This window comes from Mesoplodon mirus (genome assembly GCF_964341445.2).
Source record: "Mesoplodon mirus genome assembly, chromosome: 17".
Lineage (NCBI taxonomy): Eukaryota > Metazoa > Chordata > Mammalia > Artiodactyla > Ziphiidae > Mesoplodon > Mesoplodon mirus.
In genome coordinates, this window is record NC_138993.1 from 9,206,048 (window position 1) to 9,233,741 (window position 27,694).

The 27,694-nt window shown below is 36.2% G+C and overlaps 1 protein-coding gene across 6 annotated transcripts in view; it reads left to right on the forward strand.

Moving 5' to 3' along the window:
• Window positions 1-27,694, forward strand: part of PDS5B (PDS5 cohesin associated factor B) — a 197,083-nt gene that overhangs the window by 140,592 nt on the left and 28,797 nt on the right. For all 6 annotated transcript variants that reach the window (XM_082602513.1, XM_082602515.1, XM_082602518.1 and 3 more), the window contains exons 20-24: window positions 2,101-2,224; window positions 5,020-5,178; window positions 15,627-15,695; window positions 17,112-17,248; window positions 26,552-26,675. In XM_082602513.1, the coding sequence (XP_082458639.1) occupies window positions 2,101-2,224; window positions 5,020-5,178; window positions 15,627-15,695; window positions 17,112-17,248; window positions 26,552-26,675 (613 nt within the window). The remainder of the gene's footprint in view (window positions 1-2,100; window positions 2,225-5,019; window positions 5,179-15,626; window positions 15,696-17,111; window positions 17,249-26,551; window positions 26,676-27,694) is intronic.

A 27,694-nucleotide genomic window follows, 5' to 3' on the forward strand; every position in this document is an offset into this window, starting at 1 on the left:
ATTCTTATTTTTTTCCTGTCCCCCCAACCTTTTGTTTTATTTTGCATAGTTTCTATTGCTATGTCTTCAAGTTCACTGATCTTTTCTTCTATAATATATATAATATGCTTTTATTCTATGTATATATTTTTAATTTGAGGTATTATATTTTTCATATTTAGTAGTTCCATTTGGGTCTTTTTAATATATATATTTCACTTCTGTCCTCCTCATGTTCATGTTTTCTCCTTACCTTCATGAGCATATGGAGCATATTTATAACAACTGTTTTTAAGTCTTTGCTAATTCTGTCACCTGTGCCATTTCTGGGACTGTGTCTGTTGATTAATTTTGTCCTGATTATATATTAGAAGGTCTTTCTGCTGTGGCTGGTGGAAACATGAATTGCTCCCAGCCCTGTGTGTGGTAGGGAGTTTTTTGGCCTGCTTCTTTCTGACATTCTTTTCCTGGTCTTAGGTAGTTTTTGCTCTTGCATGACGCTGATCATTATTCAGCCAAAGACTCAGGGATACCCCTCTTCAGGTCTACGGAACTCAAGCTCTCTTTCTCTCTTTGTAGCTCCCTCCTCTGTGGTGCTTTGCTGTAGGAAGTATAGCTCCCTTGGCCTCCCGGAATTCTCATTCCTGTCTCCCTCAACTGCATGCAACCACCAGGCTCTATTTGGGTCTCTACTCCTCCTTGTACTGCAGTCTGGAAACTACCTCCTTGCAGTAATAGGGGGCAGATGTAGGGCTCTTCTAGTTTGTTTCCCATCTTTTACAGATTTTCGCACTGCGCTTCCTACTGTCCACTGTCTGAAACCATTAACATATTATCTTGTTTTCTACTTGTTTAAGGTAAAAGAGTAAACCCAGTCTCAGATATACTGTCCTAATCTGAAGCAGAAGTCCTCTGAGTATAGTTTTAATTTGTATTTATATCTGTTTTTAAAGGAGTGAAGATAAATATCTGTTCACACATAATGGGGTAATCTGTTTCTCTTCTTTTGAAGAGCGTTCTACTCTGTTAAATCCAACCCATTTTTCTGCGATATTGTTGGTCTTTTCATTCTCTATTTTAGGTGTTTACATTTTAGAGATATTAACCCTTTCTCTGTAACATGAAATGCAAAGCTTCCCTTCAGTTTGTCATTTATTTTTTTTTATATTTTGCTGTTGGTATCTTTTCTGAGACTCTGAGATTATTAGAATGAATTATTTCATCTCTAATTTTTTTTTTCCTACTGGAACACTGGGTTGTTATTGGGGAAGGAAGAGGATTCAGAAGTTGCTTTCACTGTGCGATGTATTCATAATAGTTGAGCTAAGAGCTTCTGCTTCATTCAAGAGTTTAAGTCTTTCTATAGTGGAATGGTACGATACATACATGTTCCTCCAGGCAGCTCTATGACCCATTCCCTACCTCTTTCAGAGTTCTGCTCCAATGTTACTTTATAAGCACATCTATAAGCACCCTGTTTAAAATTGTAACACGGTCACACACTTAGCCCCATTCCCTAGTCCTGTCCTCTTTTTCTTCTTCTGCTTCTTTTTTTCCCTTTACAGGAGTTACCACAATTTGACATAACATACGTTTTGCTAATTTACGTATAATCATGTGTCTTATCCCTAATATGCTGGTAGCATGAAGGCAAGGATTTGGGGCTTTTAACAGTGCCTGGCACTATAGTAAGTGCTCAATTTGCATTGATTAAATGATCAAATTTCTGTTCATGTAGGTTGTTTTGGCACAAAGTAAAAGGTGAATTGGAAGAGGAAGAGCCTGGAGAAAGAAGGTGTAAGGTGGCAGAAGCTTAGCTGAAGTGGTACCAGTGAGAATGAAATAGAAAAGGCTAAAGGAATGACATTAAAAAGAAGAAATGGGTCACCATCCTTGTTTGTTTTTATAATTATTAAGTAAAAAATACTTGTATTTGGATTATATTTTTAATATAGATATTTATAAAGTGAAATTATAGATTGAAAATGTCTGAGTAGATGTTAAGACTTTTTTTGTTCTTACAAAACATTACTTAAAAAATACAAGCATTAAAGTATCTAGTGGAAGTCATGTTGTGTTTTCTGGTTAATTGTTTTTCTTTAATTTTTTTTTTTTTTTTAGAGCTTTGCTTCCTGTTTTACATCACAAATCTAAAAAAGGACCCCCCCGTCAAGCCAAATATGCTATTCATTGTATCCATGCAATATTTTCTAGTAAGGAGACACAGTTTGCACAGATATTTGAGGTAAAGAGAAAAGTTTTTTGTTTGTTTCATGTTGTAGTTAAAAAACAAATATGAATGATTTTATAGGATGTTCACATTTGGAGATGTATCATTTTATATTTTATTTTCGGAAATTTGAATTAGTATAATCAGTATTGATGGGCAGTTAAAATCAGAAAATATCTGATTATTCAGATGTTTAATGCTAACTCAGATTCAGAAATCAAACAGTTGTATAATATTTTTTGACATTACTTTATACATTTAGTATTAGTAAACTATTTTTCATTAGTAAGTAATTACATATAAAATCCTACTTACTGATAGTAGGTAGTAGATGATTATCAGTTTACAGATTTGAAAGTTAGATTTCTATATATGAGATACTACTGAAGTGTGGAGTTCTATAAATCCATACTAATTTGTAATGTAAGGTAAATAAGTATAAGTTTGTACTTTAATGACTGACATAATTTTATGTCAGATTAAAATGTGCCTTTTCCCTTGCAGAGCATTTGGTCCACACCAAAAGGTCCTTGATATTTTGGTGCTCTCCAAAATGTCTGTGGGCATACTTGGTCCATGCCAAATGGTTTTGGACAGGACCAAATATGAACAAATATCGAGGACCTTTGTGTGTAGACCAAGTGTCTTATGGATGTATTGGATAGGACCAAATGTCTACTGACCATCTTTTCAATATGTATTTTATATTATTTTTTCTCTACTTGGATTTCCTATTACCCTTTCTAAGCATTGCAATTTCATTACAAGCTGTTATAATCAGGGGCTGTCTTTAGCATTCTTCCTGCAAATAGAAGCTAAGCAGAAAATCTATAAAATCCTAACTTATAATTTTAGTTTAGGAGCTTTGAATGAAGTCAAAACAATTTGGAAATTATGCTGAAACTAACCCACCATAAATACTTAGACTTGTTATCTCTCTTTTAGAAATATTTATGCTAATTTTGTCATATATTATGTTAAAGACCTAAAGGAGGAAAAAAAGTTTTCTTTATTAAACAGCATCTTTGCTATAGATAGCAAATAGTAATATATTTTAAATTTGGGGGTGGAAATACTTTCTATAGTCTTTTTTTTTTAATAAGAGGATGACTTCAGTGAACTCAATGTTGATATCTAGAAAGCTTTTGTTTTTCTTGAATATTCATCTCCTTTTTGTTCCTTCCAGTGATGATGATGAGGAGGATAATGCTGATAATAACTTGAATTTTTAGGGTACTTTTATTTTCATTTTTGATATCTGTTACTTATCTTTACGAGAACCTAACTGGTAATCCTTCTACTATGACATACAGGATTGGCTGGCTTTCTGAGAAAAGATTTCGTAGAGACATATGGCCTTTATGAGGTTACTGTTAATCCAGGGACTGGCCATTTATTTTGCTTTTTCAGAAATGATTTTATTATCTTACTGTGGAAAATTGTCACACACTATAATAAATGAATTGAAAAAAGTACACTATCAGGTATTTGTTTATAATGTAAACAACAAGTTATCACTTAGATGTGCAATGGAGGTACTGAGGGAGGTCATTGAGAATAGCAAGAAGTAAACTCATTTAAATATACTTTTGACTAAACGAAGCCTCTCATATTGCCCCAGTGTGTTGGGAAGAACAGTTTTGTGTTGTTTTTCAAGCCTAGAACTCTTGGTGTTCAGTGTAGGAGGATAGAGCATCAATTCTTCATTAAAATGTGTCATTAAAATTTTTAATAGATAATATATTCACTTGCTTCAAAATCAAAAGATACAAAACAAATATCCAGTAGTAAATACTAAAGAGTAAAGAGTTTTCTTTTTTGCTTCACCCCCGTATCCCTAGCCACCCAGTTTCTTAGAGGCAGCCAATGTTATCAGTTTCTAATGTACTTTTCTGGAGAGATTTTATTCATATGCAAGTAATATAAATACACAAAATACACACATATTTTGTCCCTTCCCCCTCTCCTTATGCCAGTGATAGTATACTGTAGTCACTCTTCTGATTTTCCTATTTAAAAAGTTTAAAAAGTTTAACAATATATTTTAGATACCAATTTATGTGAGTATATAAGGAGCCTCATTCTTTTTTCATGGCAAAATGAATATTAATGGCTGGGTTTCCTATTAGAATAATAAAAATAATTTTATTAGTTATGGTACTTAATATTTGATGCTATAAAAATCCACAAAAATCCATGTGACTATACATAATAAAACTTATTTCTTGGTCCTGAAAAAAGCCTAATTGGGTGCTTTGATTGTATTCTAATCAGTGGCTTAGGCACACAGACCCTTTTTGACTAGTGGCTTCTCTTTGAGTCCCACTGGATCCTTGATATTAAGACAGCCAGTGAGTAAAGAGAGAGAATGTGGAGAAGATACATTGCTCATATCTGCCTCAGTACAGGCATGGCATACCTCACTTTCATTCCCATTCTGGTAACCAGAACTTACTCACATCCTCACCTAACTGCACATAGAGGCATCCTTGAATGGAAGTGGATATTGGTGAGCCTTAGCAGTCTCTAACATACTTATATATGTGGTCATAAAATATGTGATACATAATATGATTCTTCACGCTGAAATGTTCTTTACCTAACCTCTAAAATATAACTTGGGCAAAACTGAAAATATTTAAATGTGATGCCTTCTACATAAATAACCTATAAAAGTTTATATGTAAGCTTGAGCTACTACTTAAACCATGTATTGGAACTTCTGTAGTTTTTAAAATTTGAAGGTGAAATATGTGAACAGCTTATTTGCATGTTTATGGAGTTGATCACTTTCCTTTCCTCATTTTCAGCCTCTGCATAAGAGCCTGGATCCAAGCAACCTGGAACATCTCATAACACCGCTGGTTACTATTGGTCATATCGCTCTCCTTGCACCGGATCAGTTTGCTGCTCCTTTGAAGTCTTTGGTAGCTACTTTCATTGTGAAAGATCTTCTCATGAATGATCGGGTAATTTTTATTTTTTAGTTGTGTGTTCTTCATAATGCTATCTTCTAAAATTTTATGCATCAAAGAGAGAAGTGAAATGATGTAAATAACACTTCAATTTGGCTGACTTATTTTAGGTTTTCCTATCTTTTTAATAGGCTGTATCTGCATTGTAAGCGAAACAACATTGTAACATCTCTTTAGTTGAGCATAGGACTATGACCTGGAATACTTTCCTTCATAAATACAGAATATCACCTGATTCTGTCTGTTTCAACTTCGTAGGGGTTTCATTTTTATAATGACATCTTTTTTTAAAAATGTGAAGACTGACAGGTTAGTTTATAGTATGGTTGTTATGACAGTAGTTGTTGGATTTCATACATACAAGAGAGAATTAAAAGAGCCCTGGGAGAAAACACTGGGAAAGAAATAGTGATTTTCTCTGTCTCCAGTATGTGAGTATTTGGGGTAGGGCATGGCATGTTTGGGTCTTGGAGAATTGACCCCTTACAGTTACGTGGAGTTTTATGCATGTCTTTGTGTTTTTAGATACATACACATACGTGTGAAAAGAAAACCTTAAAACTAGGATTTTCAGAATGGTAAATGGGCATTGGCTTCAGTTTGAAGTCACCAGCTGCATTAGCCCCCTAACAAGAGAGTAGGCCTGTCCTTTTTTGGTAAATGGGCATTGGCTTCAGTTTGAAGTCACCAGCTGCGTTAGCGCCCTAACAAGAGAGTAGGCCTGTCCTTTTGAAGCTTTGAAGCCAAGCATTGACTTCTCTCTGGCTATGAAAGTTCTAGACGGCATCTTCTTCCCATAGAAGATTGTTTTCTGCGTTGAAAATCTGTTGTTTAGCATAGCCATCTTAATTAATGATCTTAGCTAGATGTTCTGGATAACTTGCTGCAGCTTCTGCATCAGTACTTGCTGCTTCACCTTGTACTTTCTATGTCATAGAGATGGCTTCTTTCCTTAAATATTATGCACCAACCTCTGCTAGCCTCAGATTTTCCTCTGCAGCCTCCTCACCTCGCCAAGTCTTCACAGAATTGAAGAGAGTTAGGACCTTGCTCTGGATTAGGCTTTGCCTTAAGGGAATGTTGGGCTGGTTTGACCTCCTCTCCAGTTCACGAAAGCTTTCTCCATATCGGCAGTGAGGGTGTTTCGCTTCCTTGTCATTACGTGTTCACTGGAGCAGCACTGTCAACTTCCTCCAAGAGCTTCTCCTTTGCGCTCACCACTTGGCTCACTGGTACAAGCGGTGCACCTGTCAGCTGACTGCAGCTTGTGACATGCCTTCATCACTAAGCTTGACCATTTCTAGCTTTTGATTTAAAGTGAGAGATGTGCAATGCTTCCTTTCACTTGAACACTTTATAGAGGCCATTGCAGGGTTATTAAGTGGCCTAATTTCAGCATTGTTGTGTCTCAGGGAATAGGGCGGCCTGAGGGAGAGGGAGAGAGAGGGGGGAATGGCCAGTCTGTAGAGCAGTCAGAACACACACATGTACTAATGAAGTTCGCTGTGTTATGTGGGTGTGATTCATGGCACCTCAGAACAATTACAATAGTATCATTAAAGATTGCTGATCACTTATCACCATAAAACATGTAATAATAGTGAAATCATTTGGAATATTCCAAGAATTATGAAAATGTGACACAGACATGAAGTGAGCAAATGCTGTTGGAAAAATAGCACTGATGGACTTGCTTGACACAAACCTTCAATTTGTAAAAAAATGCAGTATCTGTGAAGCCTAATGAAACAACTTTTGTATGTATACAAAAAGTATGTCAGACAGCTGGGTCACAGTAAAAAAAAAAATTGTATATTTAGAGTGTAATTAGAACTACAGCAAAAGAGGAAAGAGAATATGAAACAGAAATAGTATTTGAAGTGATAATGCCAGAAAATTTTTCAAAATTTATGAAAGACGTCAAAGCTATACATTCAAGATCAGGTAGAAGCCCCAAGTAGGATAAATATAACACAAAGCACACCCAGATACATCATAGTAAAACTGGAACCAATCAAAATAGAAAAGATTAAAAGCATTCACAGCAAAAAGACAGAAAACCTTCAAAGGGACAAGACTGTCACTTGACTTCAAAAGAAAAGATAAGAAAATGGAAGATAATGGAATAATATCTTCAAATTATCGAGTGGAAGAAATGTACCAATCTAGAATTCTAAACCTGGAGCAAGTATCCTTTAAAAAGGGAAAGCAGGGCTTCCCTGGTGGCGCAGTGGTTGAGAGTCCGCCTGCCGATGCAGGGGACACGGGTTCGTGCCCCGATCCCGGAGGATCCCACATGCCGCGGAGCGGCTGGGCCCGCGAGCCATGGCCGCGGAGCCTGTGTGTCCGGAGCCTGTGCTCCGCAACGGGAGAGGCCACAGCAGTGAGAGGCCCGCGTACAGCAAAAAAAAAAAAAAAAAAAAAGGGAAAGCAAGGGCTTCCCTGGTGGCGCAGTGGTTGAGAGTCCGCCTGCCGATTCAGGGGACACGGGTTCGTGCCCCGGTCTGGGAAGATCCCACATGCTGCAGAGCAGCTGGGCCCATGAGCCATGGCTGCTGAGCCTGCGTGTTGGGAGCCTGTGCTCTGCAGCGGGAGAGGCCACAGAGGTGAGAGGCCCATGTACCACAAAAAAAAAAAAAAAAAAGGGAAGGCAAAATAAAGACATTTTCAGACAAACAAAAACTGAAAGAGTTCATTAGCAGTTATCCCAGCTAAAAGAATTTCTACTTTAATTCTTTGGGTAGAAAGCAAATTATCACAGAGACAAAACAGTGAAAAACAAGAGAAAGAGGAAAATATGTTGGTAAATCTAAATAAATATTAAGTGCATAAAATTAGAACAGTAATGGTCCTGTGTGAACAAGAGCACAGTAAGCATCAGTATAAAGGGAGTTGACGTATTTTAAGTTTTCTTAGAATACTGAACCTACTACTGTTCTGAAAGTTTAAGACAGAATAATTGAAATTGGCCTTCAGTAAGTTAAGACCACTACTCTCTAGGACAACTACTAAAAGAATAGGAAAATATAAAATGAATAAGCCAGTAAAGAGGAGAATGGAATAAAAATATTTAACCAAAAATAAGGCAAGAAGAAGATGAAAATGAACACAACTGATAGAACAAACTGAAAAAACATCAGGTGGCAAATTTTTATTTTATTTTATTTTTTGGCCAGTTTTTAAAAAAAATATTTATTTTTGGCTGCCTTGGGTCTGTTGCTGCGTGCGGGCTCTCTCTAGTTGTGGCGAGCGGGGGCATTCTTCGTTGCGGTGCGTGGGCTTCTCATTGTGGTGGCTTCTCTTGTTGCGGAGCACGGGCTCTAGGCATGCGGGCTTCTGTAGTTGTGGCACGCGACTCAGTAGTTGTGGCTCGCAGGCTCTAGAGTGCAGGCTTAGTAGTTGTTGCACACGGGCTTAGTTGCTTTGCGGCATGTGGGATTGTCCTGGACCAGGGCTCGAACCCGTGTCCCCTGCATTGGCAGGTGTATTCTTAACCACTGGACCACCAGGGAAGTTCCTCAGGTGGCAATTAATCCTAATCACTATTTACATAACATGTAAGCAGAATATGCTAATTAAATACAACGTTGACAGAAAGTGTGTTAGAACTGGGTTGTGTACAGTTCTATATATGACATTTAGAAGTCTTCAAGTCTTCTATTTGTTACTGTTACTCTGTCTTTTCCCCCTGAGATTGGGAATGGGATAAAAATATCCACCATCACCACTTGTGTTGTTTTGAAGGTTCTGGCCATTCTAGGAGGAAGAAAGAGAAATAAAAACCATTAAGAATGAAGGGGGAAAAAAAGGTGTTATTACTATGAACAGAGAAAACCTAAAAGAATGCAAAAGTTAATAGAATTAAAAATTGCCTTTAACAAGGTCCCCGGATTCAAAGTCAGTGTAAAAAAGAAGTAACTATATTTCTATGCCAATAATAAAAAATTAGAAAATAAATATTAAAAATTACATTTACAGTAACATCAGAAAGCATTAAATGCCTAGGAATATACTTAAGAAAGGTAAGCAATACCTCTACACAGATGTTTAAGAAACATTCCTCAGTGAAGTTCAAGGCCACCTAAGGTATGTACTGTCTTCATGAAATGAAAAGGTCAGGATTATAATACCATGGAATGGGATGGTGCTACTATAATGATGAAAATTATCTGCAGATTTACAGTTCAGTACAATATGTATCAAAATTCTAGCCAGATGTGTGTGTATATGTTGGGGTAGAGTGGTATAGGGAGAAGAGACAAGCTGATTGTAAAATTTCAATAGATATGCAAAAGGCATGGCCAAAATCATCTTGAAGAAGAAGAGAACATGGTGATGATGATGAAGTAGTTGTAGTAGGAGGAGGAACAGCAGCAGCAGAAGTCATCATTAAAGACATTTGGAGGACTTAAGCTACTAGATATCATACCTTGTTACAATAATTAAGAAAGTATGAAACATAATAGATTATATACATATGATTTAGAACAAAAGTAACAGTAAAATCCTGGAGAATTTCCTAATATTGGATTTGGCAGTGTACCCCTGCATGAGAAATCAAAAGCACAAACACCAAAAAAATAAAAACCAAAACCAGATAAATTGCACTTCATCAAAATGTAGAACTCTTGTGCATCAAAGGGCATTATCAAGAAAGTGAAACCATCAACGAAATGAAGAGGAAACCTACTGAGAGAAAATATTTGCAAATCATGTATCTGATAAGGGGTTAATATCCGTATTATATAAATGACACATATAACTCAATAGCAAAAAAACCAATTTGATTAAAAAATAGGCAGAGACATTTTTCCAAAGAAGATAAACAAATCATCAACAATTATATAAAAGGTGCTCAACATCAGTAATCATCAGGGAAATGCAAATCAAAACCACAGTAAGATAGGACCTCACTCCTGTTAGATTGGCTAAGATAAAAAAGACAAATAACAAATGTTGATAAGGATGTGGGAATATAAATTGCTGGTGGTGGGAATGTAAATTGATGTAGCCACCATGAAAAACAGTATGGAGGATCTTCCAAAAATTAAAAATAGGAAAAAGAAGTTATAAATAGAAGTACCATGCGATCTAGTAATTTCACTTCTGAGTATTTTTCTGAAGGAAATGTGAATGCTAACTCAAAAAGATACCTGCACCCTCACGTTCATTGTATCATTATTTACAATAACCAAGACGTAGAAGCAACCTAAATGTCCATGTATTGGATGAATGGATAAAGAAAAAGTGGTGTATATATACAATGTAATATTATTCAGCCATAAAAAAGAAGAAAAAATCTTGCCATTTGTGACAACACTGATGGACCTTGAGGGCATTATGCTAAGTGAAATAGAGAGAGATAAATACTGTGTGATCTTTCTTACACATGGAATCAAATCTAAAAAACACCAAGTAACAACAACAAAACCCCCCAAACTCATAGATACACAGAACAGATTGGTAGTTGTCAGGGGCAGGGGATGGCTGATGTGCAAAATGGGTAAAGGGAGTCTTCTAAAGGTACAAACTTCCAGTTATAAAATAATAAGTCAAGGAATGTAATGTACAGCATGGTGACTATAGCTATTAATACTGTATGGTATATTTGAAAGTTTCTGCTGAGAGAGTAGATTTGAAAAGTTCTCATCACAAGAAAAAGAAATTGTAACTGTGTGGTGATGGGTGAAAACTAGACTTATTATGGTGATCATTTCATAGTATATGGAAATATTGAATCATTGTACATCTGGAACTAGTATGTTATATGCCAATTATGTCTCCTTTTTAAAAAAAAAAGAATTATCAATTTAAAAAAAAGTGAAAAGTGAACCTACAGAATGGGAGAAAATATTTGCGAATCATATATCTGATAAGAGACTTTTATCTAGACTCTATAAAGGAATGATTACAACTCAACAAAAAGACAACCCAATTTTTTTAGATGGGCAAAAGACCCAGATAGTCATTACTATTAATAGTTGCTATTGTAATAGCTTTTTCTTATTATATTTTTGTATTATTTTTGTATTTTGTATTGTTTTTTTAGACATGATGCTATTGCACATTTAATAGACCATGTTATAGTGTAAACATAACTTTTCTATGCACTGGGAAACCAAAAAATGTGTGTAACTCATTTCATTGCAATACTTTCTTTCTTGTGGTTGTTGGGAACCATACGTGCAGTATCTCAGAGGTATACCTGTTTCAGCCTGCTCATGCTTCCGTTTTGTTCTCTTCTGACCCATCTTTGAGTTTACTCACTCTCTCCAGATTTGTCTACTCTTATGTTAAACCTATAAATATGAATTCTTAATTGCAGTTTTAATATATTTTTATTCTGTAATTTCCTTTAGTTTTTAAATATAGTTTTTAGTTCCCTGCCGAAATTCTTTTTCTTATCATTTAATTATGTTAAAGTTTATGTGTGTTAGCCTCAATATCTGGATCTCCAGGGGCTCTTTTTGTCTTGTCTGTTTTTTGCTTGATTTTTGGTCAAGTCTTACCTTGCACACATGTTATTTTTGACTGAGCTGTAGACTTTGTGAACAAAAAATTGTAGAGATAATTTGAGGCTCTGGATGATTTTATAGTTCTTCCAAACAGGATTTATTTTTGCTTCTGACAGGCAGTTGAGCTACTGTGAGATCACATTCATTCAGTCAAGACTGCAGTGATTGGAGGCTAGGCTTCAGTTTTTGACAGGCTCATTCTTCTTCTGGTCACTTTTATGTCTAGGATGTTTTTGTTTGGGATCCCCCCACAAGTCTAGGGTGTCTAACAAGGACTCTTTATTGAACTCAGAATTCCACTTTTTTTTCCTTCTACCTCTGTGACAGTGATGAAAACATTGCTCAACCTTTTAACCTTTTTCACTTTCAAAATCAGCCATCATTTATGTAAGAAAAGCAATTTTAATGCCAGACTCAAATCTCTTGATTATTCTCCTCTTTTGAAACTTTGCCTGCAAAGATTCAACACCCATGAATTCTTAGCACCTGGTTTTATTATTCTCCAAACTTTTCTTCCTGTTTCTTTCCTGCCCCAGGTAACCACTTTGTTGAATTTTGGTTTATTATTCCCTAACTAAAACAAAACACCATTTTACCATATATGTATCTCTAGACATGTACTTGTTTAATTTTGTTTGTTCTTGAAGTTTATAAGAGTTATACTGTGTATATTCTTGGGTGACTTGATATTATCATTATGGATATGTTTCTTAGAATAACCCTTGTTGTCAAGTCTAGCTGTAGTTCATTCATTCATTACTCTGTATTATATCACTGTGTGAAATGTCTCTTATTCTTCTAATGGACATTTGGAATATTTCCATTTCTTTCCTCTTTTGAACAGTGCTCCTGTGAAATTCTTATAGAGGCCTTCTGATGCATATGAGCACAAATTTCTCCAGGTTACATTCACAAGAGCGATATAATGATGAACATCAGTTTATACACATATTTAACTTTTCACTTTATTGCTGAATTATTTTTGAAGATGGTTGTTAAAACTTATTTTCCTCTCAGCAGTGTATAACACACATTATCATCAGATTTCTTAATTTTTGCCCATCTAATTAGATATAAAACAGTGTCTCAGTATAGTCTTAATTTGCATTTCCCTGGTTTCTAAAAAAGTTTATATGTCTAGTCATCATGCATGTTGCCTCCTTTCTGAAATTCCTTTTCATGTCTTTTGCTTTTTTTTCTTGGGTTGTTTGTCTTTTTCTCATAGATAATCTTTACACACACTAATATTTTTTCAGGTACATGTTGAATTGAAGTATGTTTGTAAAATGCATAAAATCTCATTTATGGTGTGTCTTTTTACTCCCTTCATTGTGTCCTCTGAACAAAAGTTATTAATTTTAATTTAACTACATTTATCATTCTTTTCTCTTGTAGTTAATGCTTTTATATCTTGTTTAAGAAATCATTTCCTATGCCATTGTCATAAAAATAGTCTTCCATATGTTCTAAAAGTTTTAAAGTTTTCTTTTCACACATAAAAATTTTAATCCATCTGGAATTGATTTACTTTTTCTTGTATGCTGTGACTTAAGGATTCCATTTCTTTCTACTCTCCATTAGGGTAACCAACTTTCCCAGCAGAATTTATGGAATGATCTCTCCTTCTTCCAGTCATCTGCAGTGCTAACATTCATATCATACACAGCCTCTATTCTTTCCCATTTGTTTGCTCATCTACAATTTGTCTTTCATTAAAGTTTTATAATTTTCTCTGTAAAGAAAATTTAAATATTTCTCTTACACAACTTTGTTAGGTATTTCAGTTTTTAAAATTGTTTTGTGGTGGATTTGGGGAATTATTTTATAGTTTTTAATCTCATATCATCTTGTCTTGCTAAACTCTTCTCTCTTTACTTTGCATCATAATTATGAGAAAGGCCAGTTTTGATTTTTTTATCCTTAAATATTTTATCTCTATGTATTCCCTTATATTTCTATATGTATTTCCTGTACTTACCTTTTTTCATCTCAGCTTCATCTGTCAGTTTTTGAAAGAGGTATATTCAAGTCTACTGCTGTGATGATGAAGTTTTCGATGTTCTTTATTTAAAAAATCATTTTTATTTTGGTTTGTTTTGATATTATACTGCTAGTTTTACAGATGTTCATGAATTTTATATCTTATGTAAGATTAAAGAAAAGTACATCAATATCCTTTTTATATTAGTATCCCATATAAATCCATATCCTGTTTAAATGCTTTTAGATCTTGACTAGTGTATTTGTCCATTAGTTTTAGATTTTTTCTGTCTTTGGTTGTGTTGCATCTGTTGTGGTTTCATTTATTATTTTTGAACCTGTCTATTGGTCTTACTTATGATAACTTTTTTGTTTATTTTCTATTTGTAATAACTTATGCTGATTGAATTTTCTTGTGAATTAAATATTTTAGTGGAGTGCATCTTTGAATAATTTGTTCAGAATGGCTCGTAATCTGGAAGCTTTCTCTCTGATTTCTGAAAATATTTTCTTCCTCATTTTTGAAGATTAGAATTCTATTTTTCAAGTCACTTGGCTAACAGAAAATTCAGAATATTATTTTTTGGCGTGTAAAGAAATCTGAAGTTGATATGGTTCTTGTTTCTTTTTTGGTAGGTTCCTCCATGCAAGCTTTGAGATTTTTTGGATATTCTTAGTTCAGAAATTTCATCAGTATGTTTCTAATGAGATCCTTATTTCATTATTTTCACTTCACACTTTGAAGGCACTTCTCAGCTGAAGAATTAATTCTTAAGCTGTTTGTAAATAGCTCTGTGTGTTTGGGGAGTTTGCCTTCTGGATGTTTGAGCTACCTATCCTGTTGCCAAAGGGTTACCTGAGTTGCTCTTTGATTTCTGTTTCCAACTGGAAATTACTCATGTCAGGTCGAGGTAAAAATGGGATCTCCAGTGTTCCAAGATTGGGTTCAGCTCTTTTGTCACCTTATTTAATTTCCTGGCTGCTACTGTAAATTCACATTTCTTAATACCTTCAGCTTATCATCTCAGGGTTATACTATGATTGTGCTGGGAAAAAAAAATGGCTTTTTGGAGGGTGTTTCCTTCTGTGCTTTTCTGGAGTTGTAAGCCCTCTTACCTCTGTTAATTTTTTTTACTGTATATTTTGTTTTTTGAAATTTTTCTTTGGTTTTGGTTTTTTGGGAGGCCCCTTTTGTTTTCCGGCCCAGCTAACTGGTGTGTGTTTACGTGCGTGTGTGTGTGTCTTTGTGTGTGTTGCCATTTTGGTGGAATTTAAATAGGAAGACACTAATGTATGTTTTCTGTTACTTCTGCAAACCTTTATAATTGTTCCTTGCTCAAGATTTTTTGCAGATACCTTTTCCTTCATCATTTATGAACTATAGCTGACCCTTGAGCAACATGGAGGTTAAAGGTGCCAACCCTTTGTGTCGTGGAAAATCCTAATGTAATCTGTAGTCAGCTCTCTGTATGTGGTTCCTCCCTATCCACAGGGCATTTCTGATTCAATCAACTGTGGATTGTGTATTACTGTAGCAGGTGTTCATTTAAAAATCTACATATAAGTGGACCTGTGCAGTTGAAACTTGTCTTGTTCAAGGGTCATCTGTACACTTTTTGGCTCCATTGATTTTTATCTTAGTCTTTGCCAACTGCTTTAAATAATTGAAGCGGTAGACTTAAAGGGGATTGAGTAAGGAAGTATATGTATAAGTGGTTAAAGTTGGTCCTATCTCACACCTACAAAGAACCAGCTGGTGATGGATGTATAAGGTTCATTTGTGGTGCTAGTGAAGACAGGTCTTTCAACCTTTTGGAGTAAGTAACAGAAAACATAGTCATGTATAATGACTGTTGTTGCAGAAGATAAAAATTTCATTCATTCACTAAATATTAATTACACATGAGAATGTGTATTTGTGTTTTAAAATCCTTAATTTTTGTTTAGCTTCCAGGAAAAAAGACAACTAAGCTTTGGGTTCCAGATGAAGAAGTTTCACCTGAGACAATGGTCAAAGTGAGTGATATGCATAGATCTGTTGATTTTAATATATTTAATATACTGTATTATTATTATAGGTGTTAAAATGTCTGTTCCTCTTATAAAGATACGGCTATTAAAATCATTCAGGTTTTTATATTTATTGTATGACATTATCCTCTGTGCTGTGAGAGTGCAGGGCAATAATGAGAAACTTGAGGCCTGTGGGCAGCTGCACATAATCTAGTCTGGAAAACAAAGTTTGAAAACTTTCTCCATGTTGCTGCTTCTTAGGTATCCACCTTTTAATGGGAAAAGGCAGTGCTGGTTTTCTTATGTACATTCTCCTATTCAGCAAAGATGGTCGTCCAGGTTTTAAGACTATTCATCTTTTCCATGGGACTTGATATACTTTTTTATTTTTACTAAAAAATATTCAACCTGTAATTTCTTGAATTAGGAGTTACGGGTAAAGGATTGCTCATCACAGCTGTAAAGTATTGCTTTACTAAAACTGTCTGTACTCTGTAATGTAGACCTCATATCAAGCCACTGCCCAAGGTGTAAAGGCCAGGAACAAATATATTAAATATTGTTTTTCTAATTATAATTTCTTGCAAATCATTTAGTTGTGTATTTGTTTATGTTTCATATTGTGAACTACTTTGTCACATTATTGCAGCTTCAGATTCTGATACTATTTCTCCAGACCTGTAGGGCAGTCTTTCCTTTAGCGTCATTGAATGATGCTTGAAACTTTTGAGTTCCAGTATAAACCTGTTTTCTCAGCATTGGTCTCAAGCAGCAGTTTTGTATAATTGGGCAGCACTGCACTAGAAGGCGGGCCGCCTGTGCTTAAGTTCATGGTTACAGAGTGGCCCAGGAAGAGGATCTTAAGACTGTTAGCCACATGCCACTGTTCAAAACCCATTTAGCTCCGGAGCCTCAGATCTGTAAAAATTAAGATAATATGTGAAAAAGAGATAATATGCACCCCTTTGAAAGGACTGTTGCAAGCCTTAGAGGCAGTAACAGGTTTTAAAGTACTAAGTACTTCATAATTGTCAAATGCAGTACAAATGTAAGGTGGTATCAACTCTTAGACACAAAAGATCGAATATAATTTTCAGTCGGGATCTTTCTGGACTAGGGAAGTTAGCACGATTTTACTGTGGGTTCTAAAGGGTAAAGTGTTTGTTGGGGAAACATTTTTTAAAAAGCAAAAAGAACCAGTTTTTAGATAAATCATTCATTTGTCAACTACCTGGGGGTGAGACATCTTTAATTTAAAACATTCAAAGTTATCTTCACACATGCAGAAAAAAATAATTTTTTTCTTTCCTTTTCTTAAAAAATATCTGTTAAAAACATTTCTTCATTCTTTTTCAGGGCTGATCTAGAATTTCTTTAAATGGTAGCAATGTTTTATTTGTCAACTTGTATTTTAAATAGATTCAGGCTATTAAAATGATGGTTCGATGGCTACTTGGAATGAAAAATAATCACAGTAAATCAGGAACTTCTACTTTAAGATTGCTCACAACAATACTGCATAGTGATGGAGACTTGACGGAACAGGGGAAAATTAGGTATGTAATTACAACTTCAGAGTTCTTTGGATTACACACTATTTTAATGTCTGGTGTAATTGTTGAATGATGGTTTCTTTTTTAAAAGATAATTAATATTGCTTTGTAGGTATGCATATATTTTTATTGTAATAGGCTTTTCTATAATGGTTATTTCAAAATGACAGTCTCATGTCTAGTGCAAGGTACTGCTGTACAATCTTAAGTATTTTAAACAATAGATGTTTACTTTTTTGAATATCTAATGTGAAAATGTTAGTGTACCAATCAATAACTGATGTTTTACATTCTTGTTAATGTCTAAAGCTAAAAGAACAGACTGGATAGAAGGCAACTTACTGAATCTGTTTCCAGAAGTATAAATATATGCAAATGTGAAAAATGCACTTGATGCAAATTTTTAAAAATGCGCATACCCTTTTGTTTGTTTATTTTGTTTTGTTTGAAAGATGTATAGTATAGTGACGGAAAACATGAGCTCTGGAGCCCAGATTCAAATCGTGGCACCACCTCTTAGCAGCGAGGTGCCTTTCAGCAAGTTACTTTAACCTCTCTGTACCTCAGTTTTCTCATCTATAAAACGGAGATAATGATTACGCCTATCTCATCTAGCTGTTATGATAATCACATAAGTTAGTATATTTAATGTATTTAAAACACTGCCCAGGGCTTCCCTGGTGACACAGTGGTTGAGAGTCCGCCTGCCGATGCAGGGGACACGATTTCGTGCCCCGGTCCGGGAGGATCCCGCATGCCGCGGAGCGGCTGGGCCCGTGAGCCATGGCCGCTGAGCCTGCGCTTCCAGAGCCTGTGCTCCGCAACGGGAGAGGCCACAATAGTGAGAGGCCCGCGTACAGCAAAAAAACCCAAAAAAAACCCCCCCAAAAACAAAAAAAACACCACTGCCCAGCACATAGTAATTAGAAGTATTGATGGTGGTAGTGGTTATTATGTCAAGGTTAGCTAAAATTTAGAAGTTTGTCCTCTGTGAAAGCACAAGTGCCATTTATTGTCTCTTATTGGTAATAAAGCATGTGAGAATAATTTCCCCCACCTTAACATATGTATCTAGCTTCAAGTCTTTAGGACAAAATATAAATGGTGATTGCCAGCTGCTTAATACTTTTCCATCTTTGTTTCTTTTCTTCTTATATGTTTTGCTCATGCTGTACTTTTTGCATAGAATATTAACAGTAGCACATTCTTCTCAAACAAATCAAATAATAAGAAAACTGTAAAACATTCCACATGTATAACTCATTTATTTACCTTCCTTCAGTCTAATTAGTTGTCTTCACCTTCTACTCTTATAATTACATGCTAGCGTTCAAGATTTACATAATAATTAGAGAAAAATTTCCTTAGTATTAATACGTTTTGTCTTAAATTTATTAATTACATTGTTTATGTGCATATTTAGATCTCACCTGTTTTTTTTTTTAATCTATTTTTGGTTGCGTTGGGTCTTCGTTGCTGCGCACGGGCTTTCTCTAGTTGCGGCGAGCAGGGGCTACTCTTCGTTGCGGTGCGTGAGCTTCTCATTGCAATGGCTTCTCTTGTTGTGGAACACAGGCTCTAGGCGTGTGGGCTTCAGTAGCTGTGGCACGTAGGCTCAGTAGTCGTGGCTCGTGGGTTCTAGAGTGCAGGCTCAGTAGTTGTGGTGCACAGGCTTAGTTGCTGTGTGGCATGTGATATCTTCCTGGACTAGGGCTTGAAACCATGTCCCCTGCATTGGCAGGTGGATTCTTAACCACTGTGCCACCAGGGAAGTCCCTCACCTGTTTTTATCCATGGTATTCTTTAATAAAATCACGTGTGTACTTGAATTCTGCACATGTACTTGAATTACATTGGGTCTGCTTTTTTTTTAAATTTTATTGAAGTATAGTTCATTTACAGTGGTGTGTTAATTTCTGCTGTACAGCAGAGTGACTCCGGTAAACATTTATGTGTATATATATATATATATATATATATATATTTTATTTATTTATTTATTTATTTATTTATATATCTTTTCATATTCTTTTCCATTGTATTTTGTCACAGGATATTGAATATAGTTCCCTGTGCTATACAGTAGGGCCTTGTTTATCCATCCTGTATATAAAAGTTTGCCTCTACTAATCCCAAACTCCCAATCCTTCCCTCCCCTACACCTCCTCCCCTTTGGCAACCACAAGTTTATTTTCTATATCTGTGAGTCTGTTTTTGTTTCATAGATAATGTTGATTCATGTCATATTTTAGATTCCACATGTAAGTGATATCATATGGTATTTGTTTTTCTCTTTCTGAGTTACTTTGCTTAGTATGATAACCTCTAGGTCCATTTGTGTTGCTGCAAATGGCATTATTTCATTCTTTTTTGATGGCCGAGTAATATTCCATTAATATTCCATTATATACACCACATCTTCTTTATCCATTCATCTATCGGTGGACATTTAGCTTGTTTCCATGTCTTGGCTATTGTAAATAGTGCTGCTGTGAAGATAGGGGTGCATGTATCTTTTCAAATTATAGTTTTGTCTGGGTATATGCCCAGGAGTGGGATTGCTGGATCATATGGCAACTCTGTTTTTAGTTTTTTGAGGAAACTCCATATTGTTTTCCATAATGGCTTTACCGATTTACATTCCCACCAATAGCATAAGAGGGTACCACCCCACACCTCTCCAGCATTTGTTATTTGTAGACTTTTTAATGATGGCCGTTCTGACCAGTGTGGGGTGGTACCTCATTGTAGTTTTGATTTGCATTTCTCTAATAATTAGCAGTGTTGAGCATCTTTTCATGTGCCTATTGGCCATCTGTATGTCTTCTTTGGAGAAATGTGTATTTAGGTCCTCTGCACATTTTTTGATTGGGTTGTTTGTTTTTTTGTTGTGGAGTTTTATGAGCTGTTTGTATATTTTGGAGATTAAGCCCTTGTCAGTTGCGTTATTTGCAAATATTTTCTCCCAGCCTCTGGGTTGTCTTTTCATTTTGTTTGTGGTTTCCTTTGCTGTGCAAAAGCTTTTAAGTTTAATTAAGTCCTATTTGTTTATTTTTGCTTTTGTTTCTATTGCCTTGGGAGCCTGACCTAAGAAAACATTGGTACGATTTATGTCAGAGAATGTTTCACCTTTGTTCTCTTCTAGGAGTTTTATGGTATCTTGTCTTTAAGTCTTTAAACCATTTTGAGTTTATTTTTGTGTATGGCGTGAGGGTGTGTTCTAACTTCATTGATTCACATGCAGCTGTCCAGCTTTCCCAGCACCACTTGCTGAAGAGACTGCTTTTTCCCCATTGTATAGTCTTGCCTCCTTTCTTGAAGATTAAGTGTGTGGGTTTATTTCTGGGCTCTTTGTTCTGTTCTGTTGATCCATATGTCTCTTTTTGTGCCAGTATCATGCTGTTTTGATTACTGTAGCCTTGTAGTATTATCTGAAGTCTGGGAGGGTTTCCTGCTTTGTTCTTTTTCCTCAGGATTGTGTTGGTAATTCTGGGTCTTTTATGGTTCCATATACATTTTAGGATTATTTATTTTCGTTCTGTGAAAAATATCATGGATAATTTGATAGGGATCGCATTAAATCCGTAGACTGCCGTGGGTGGTATGGCCATTTTAACAATATTAATTCTTTTCAATCCAAGAGCATGGGATGTTTTTCCATTTGTTTGAATCATCTTCTGTTTCCTTTGTTAATGTTTAGTAGTACTCAGCATATAAGTCTTTCACTTCCTTGGTCAGGTTTATTTCTAAGTATTTTATTTTGGGGGGTACAGTTTTAAAAGGGATTGTTTGTTCACATTTCCTTTCTAATATTTCATTGTTAGTGTAAAGAAATGCAACTGATTTCTGTATGTTAATGTTGTGTCCTGCTACTTTGCTGAATTCATTTATCAGCTCTGGTACTTCTTGTGCGGAGTCCTTAGAGTTTTCTACATATAATAATATCATGTCTCCTTTGTTGAAGATTAATTGTCCATAGGTGTGTGTATTTATTTCTGGGCTCTCTGATAATTATCATTATGTGTGTATAACAATAATTTTACCTCTTCCCTACCAATTTGAATAGCTTTTATTTCTTTCCCTTCTCTGATTGCTTTGGCTAGGACTTCCAATACTGTGTTGAAGAGAAGTGGTGAGAGTGAGCATCCTTGTCTTGTTCCAGATTTTATCAGGAAGGCTTTCAGCTTTTCACTGTTGAGTATTATATTGGCCGTGTGTTTGTCATAAATAGCTTTTATTATGTTGAGCTGTGCTCCCTCTATACTCACTTTCATAAGGGTTTTTATCATGAATGGATGTTTAATTTTATCAAATGCTTTTTCTGCATCTACTGAGATGATCATGTGGTTTTTGTCCTTTCTTTTGTTGATGTGGTGTATCACATTGATTGATTTGCGTATGTTGAACCGTCCTTGTGACCCTGGGATGAATCCAACTTGATCATGGTGTATGACCTTTTTTATTTGTTGTTGGGTTCAGGTTGCTGATACTTTGTTGATAATTTTTGTGTCTATTCATCAAAAATATTGGCCTATAATTTGCTTTATGGTGGTGTGTTTGTCTGGTTTTGGTATCAGGGTGATGGTGGCTTCATAGAATGTCTTTGGGAGTGTTCCTCTTTAGTCTTTTGTAAGAGTTTGAGAAGGATCAGTATAAGTTCTTTTTTGTATGTTTCGTAGGATTCCCCAGTGAAGCCATCTGGTCCTGGGCTTCCCTTTGTAGGAGTTTGTTTGTTTTCTCAGATTCTATATCATTCTAGTGGTTGGCCTGTTCAAGTTATCTGTTTCTTCTTGATTCAGTTTTGATGGGCTGTATGTTTCTCGAAAGTTGTCTGCTGCTTCTAGGTTCACAGTATTGTTCATAGTATTCTCTTTTTTTTATTTTTATTTTTTGTATTTCTGTGGTATCAGTTGGGACTTCTCATCTTTCATTTCTTATTTTGTTTATTTATTTATTATGTCTTCTCTCTTTTCTTCTTGGTGAGCCTGGCCAGAGGTTTGTCAATTTTGTTTACCCTTTCAAAGAACTAGCTCTTGGTTTTATTGATTTTTTTCTATTGTTTTTTTAATCTCTATTTTAGTTATTTCCTCTCTGATCTTTATTATCTCCTTCAGTCTGCTGACTTTAGGTTTTGTTTGTTCTTTTTCTAATTCTTTTAGGTGGTGGGTTAGGTTGTTTATTTGAGATTTTTCTTGTTTCTTAAAGAAGGCCTGTATTGCTATGAACTTCCCTCTAAGAACTGCTTTTGCTGTATCCCGTAGATTTTGTATGGTTGTGTTTTCATTGTCATTTGCCTCAAAGCGTTTTTAAATTTCTTCTTTGATTCCATTGTTACCCCCTTGGTTTTTTAGTAGCATATTGTTTAGTCTCCATGTAATTGTTTTTTTTCTCATTCTTTTTCTGTGGTTGATTTCTAGTCTCATGCCGTTGTGGTCAGAAAAGATGCTTGAAATAATTTCTGTACTCTTAAATTTGTTGAGGCTTGTTTTGTGCCCTAGTATGTGGTCTCTCCTAGGGAATGTTCCATGTGCCCTTAAAAAGAATGTGTAGGGCTCCCCTGGTGGCACAGTGGTTGAGAGTCTGCCTGCCGATGCAGGGGACGCAGGTTCATGCCCCGGTCCGGGAAGATCCCACATGCCGCGGAGCGGCTGGGCCCGTGAGCCGTGGCCGCTGGGCCTGCGCATCCGGAGCCTGTGCTCCGCAACGGGAGAGGCCAACAGTGAGAGGCCTGCATACCGAAAAAAAAAAAAAAAAAAAAAAAAAAAGCATGTGTATTCTGCTTTTTTTGGATGTAATATACTGAAGATATCAATTAAGTCTAACTGTTCTGTTGTATCATTTAGCATCTCTCTTGCCTTATTGATTTTCTGTCTTGAAGATCTGTCCATTGATGTGAATGGGGTGTTAAAGTCTCCTACTATTTTTGTATTCCTGTCAGTTTCTCTCTTTATGTGTGTTAGTATTTGTTTTATGTATTTGGGTGCTCCTATATTGGGTGCATATACATTGGCAAGTGTAATATTCTCTCCTTGTACTGATCCTTTTATCATTATATAGTGTCCTTTTTTATCTTTCTTTATAGCCTTTGTTTTAAAGTCTGTTTTGTCTGATATGAGTATTTTGACCGACCCCCAGTCTCTTGTCATTTCTGTTTGCATGAAATATCTTTTTCCGTCCCCTCACTTCAATCTGTGTGTGTCCTTTGCCCTATAGTAGGTCTCTTGTAGGCAGCGTATTGTAGGCTCTTGTTTCGTTTTTTTTTTAATCCAATCTGCCACTCTATGTCTTTTGATTGGAGCATTTAGTCCATCGACATTTAAGGTAATTTTTGATAAATATGTATTTATTGCCATTTTAAACCTTGTTTTCCCATTGATTTTATATTTCTTCTTTGTCCCTTTCTTTTCCTTTTTCCTTTTGTGGTTTGATGATTTTCTTTTGTGTTATTCTTATGTTCTCTTCCTTTTTGTTTTTGTGAATCTATTGTATGTTTTTGATTTGTGGTTGCCCTGTTTTTCAAATACGTTAACACTTTTCCTATATCTCCTTGCTTTAGACTGGTAGTCATACAGGCTCAAACAAATTCAAAAAAAAAATGTATGTTTTCTTACTCTCCTCCGCCACATTTTATGATTTTGATGTCCTCTTACATCTTCATGTTCACACTTTTGCTGTTCATTGTGGTAATCATCGCTTTCACAGAAATTTTTTGATGTTTTTTTAATCTGTGTACTTGCTTATTTAAGTGATTTACTTTCCAATTATGACTTTCTCTTTCCTATAGATTCTTACATCTTTTCTACTTAGAGAAGACCTTTCAGTATTTCCTTTAGGATAGGTTTAGTATTGCTGTATTCTTTTAGTTTTTGTTTGTCTGAGAAATTCTTTATCTTTCCTTCTATTCTAAGTGATAATCTTGCTGGGTAGAGTATCCTAGGTTGCAGATTTTTCCCTTTCAGGACTTTGAATATATCTTGCCATTCCCTTCCGGCCTGCAACGTTTCTGTAGAGAAATCAGCTGATAGCCTTATGGGGGTTTCCCTGTAATTAACACTTTGTTTTTCTCTTGCTGCCTGTAGAGTCCTCTCTTTACCTTTAACATTTGCCATTTTTATTATAATATGTCTTGGTGTAAGTCTGTTTGGGTTTATCTTGTTCGGGACCCTCTTTGCTTCCTGTATCTAGATATCTGTTTCTTTCTTTAGGCTTGGGAAGTTTTCAGCCTTAATTTCTTCAAATACATTTTCAATCCCTTTTTCTCTTTCCTCTTGTTCTGGAATCCCTATTATGCGTAGATTGACACGCTTTATATTGTTCATTTTTTTTCATTTGGGTTTCTGTCTGCTGTTCTAACTGGGTGATTTCCATTATTCTATCTTCCACATCACTTATTCCTTCTTCTGCAGTATTCATTTTGCTCTTCATAGCCTTTAGTTCAGTTTTCGTCTCTTCCAGTGAATTCTCTATTTTTTCTTGGCTCCTCCTTATAGTTTCTAGGTCCTTCTTACAGTAATCTGCATCTCTGTCTATCGCCTTTCTTGATTCCTTCAGTATTTTCATTATCTCCTTTTGAACTTGGTGTCTATTAGATTGAAGCAGTCTGTTTCATTGTTTGTTATTTCAGGGGAATTCTCTCGATCTTTTAATGGGGAATGGGTTCCTCTGCTTCTTCATTTTACTTATATTTCTCTTGCTCTATGAGTTTAGGAGAAACAGTTATATACTGTGGTCTTGGAGGGTATTTTTATGTGGGAATGTCCCTGTGTAGCCTGCGTGGGTTTAATATTTTTTGGTGTGAGGGCTGTTTTTAGTATGGATGCCTGCCACCCCTTTCCTCAGTGTATGCTGGCCATTATCCCCTTGATAGGAGGTGTGACTGATGTTGTAGTGACCAGAGCCTGCACAGGATATTGACCAGGGCCTTCTCTTTGCTCTGTGGTTGTCATTGCTTTGTCGGGGCAGGTTCTGCTCCCTAGTTGTTGGAGTAGAAGCCCCAGATAATGTTTCTAAAGCTGTGGTGCAAGGTAGGCGGGATTGGAATGCTCCCACTGGGAGAGGAGCCATTGAGTGTTCTTCCACTGGAGCTGTTCAACTGAGTGTGCTCTTTTGTGTCACCTTTCACCTGTTGTGCAGACTCACAAAATACACTGTTGTTGGTACTGCCCTTGGCCCCACCTCAACTGTGGGTATGCCAGCAGTCATCCCTGGTGTCTCTCAGGAGTTCTTTCCACAAGGCCACCAGTGCAGATCCACTGAAGTCAGGTCTCAGGACTGCAGTAGTCGTGCACCTGGACCCGCTGTGGGAGCTATGGAGGCAGCTCAGACCCTAGCCCGGCCCAGCCCCCGTGTGTACGCGCCCACAGAGCCTGCAGCTGCTAAGACCTGATGTGTCCCCACCGCGGGAGCCCTCACTGGGTCTCCGTTTTTAAACCGGGTCTTCAAAAACGTAGTTGTAAAGTATTGTAATTATTTATTTTTTATTTATACTAAAAAAACTCCAACAAGAAAAATCAGACTTTTCTTAGCAGTGGTTGGGTGATTTACCTTATAATAACTACTTGGAATATTGCTGTTGATGAACTGAAAAGCAGTATGAATATTAAATAATAATCTTTTACTATGGAACTACATAGGGGATCCTAATTAAGGAGTTCCAGCTTCCCTCCTTACATTAGTCCAGTTACATTAGTAATTCATCTAACATGTCACTGTATTAGGAAGGATTGTTTAAATATATTTACTAGTCAGGAATTTCCTAATTGTTTAAGTATGTCCCATTTAGCAAAATTTTTCTTTCCTTAAACTTAAATATAGGCTCTTGGGGATATTTCAAAGATTGAATACTAGCTAAAAGTAGTAATGTTTTACCACTACACCTGCTTTCATTCCACTTCTTTTGTACTTAGCTCCATCGTTTTAGTTGACTGATTAGGAAGTTAGGATATTTTATGCCTAATATATAAGTAAACACATATTAAAAAAAAAATCTGTAATGGAAGACTTAAGACCTAACAACTAAACATACAAATATATTTGTCCTAGGCTTGGCTGAAAGCTGTTTTGTGTGGGATAAGAAAATTCAATGACTAGCATAGACTTATGTTCGAGAGAAGAATTTTGTGGCATTACACACCATCTTAGAGAAGTTAAGGAAACATAATATGGTGTTCAGTATCACTCAATTGTTCTCTGCCCTTTTGTTTTCTTGGCCAGGGGAATTTTTATAACCTTAACCATTCACGGTAGGAATGTGTTTGTGCAGACGTTTAGAAATCTAATTCACACTCTTTCTCGCTTCCTTTTCAGTAAACCAGATATGTCACGTCTGAGACTTGCTGCCGGGAGTGCTATTGTGAAGCTGGCACAGGAGCCCTGTTATCATGAAATTATCACATTAGAACAATATCAGCTATGTGCGTTAGCTATCAATGTAAGGAAAATGGCTATACGGAACATGACTTTCTGTGGTCTTTGACTGTTAGGAAGGGGAAAGTCCACCGTGATAAAGAGATAAAAATCTTGAATGTTTGTGTCTCCTCTTGGAAAATGTATGTATGTGAAACATTTCAGAGTTCTAAAACTGTCATTTGAATTATGGGTTGCTGACATAGTACAGTTGATTCTTGTTATTTGCACTAGAACACAACTTTGTTTTTTGTCTGGTTCTGCTTAATGGCACCTTTTTTAGTGTATAGTTGTTTAATTAACATTGAACTCATGGCCAACAGCACTGTAACTCATGCTTGTGAAGCTTATGTGACACAGATTTTCTCCATAAGACACATAGAGCCTTCTTGCTCTTAGGAACACGAAACAGCACTTCAGCAGTATGCATGGGAGCTATTTTAAACAAAATCACCAATAAAAAGTATAAAAATGCAAAAAATGTGGCCCTACAGAGACCACCAGACAGACATTTGTTTATGATAATGAGAGCTGAAGCAGGGAGGCAAAACGTTGCTTTGTTTGACTTCTGCTGGGACGTGTGTCAGGCGACTCAAACTTTTCGCATCTCTGTTCATTTACTCTCTTTTATTTTTTTTTTTTTTTTTTTTTTTTTTTTTTTTTTTGCGGTATGCGGGCCTCCCACTGCCGTGGCCTCCCCCGCCGCGGAGCACAGGCTCCGGACGCGCAGGCCCAGCGGCCATGGCTCACGGGCCCAGCCGCTCCGCGGCATATGGGATCCTCCCAGACCGGGGCACGAACCCGCACCCCCCGCATCGGCAGGCGGACTCCCAACCACTGCGCCACCAGGGAGGCCCTCTCTTTTATTTTTTTAACATCTTTATTGGAGTATAATTGCTTTACAATGGTGTGTTATTTTCTGCTTTATAACAAAGTGAATCAGCTGTACATATACATATATCCCCATATCAATTCCCTCTTGCGTCTCCCTCCCTCCCACCTTCCCTATCCCACCCCACTAGGTGGTCACAAAGCACCAAGCTG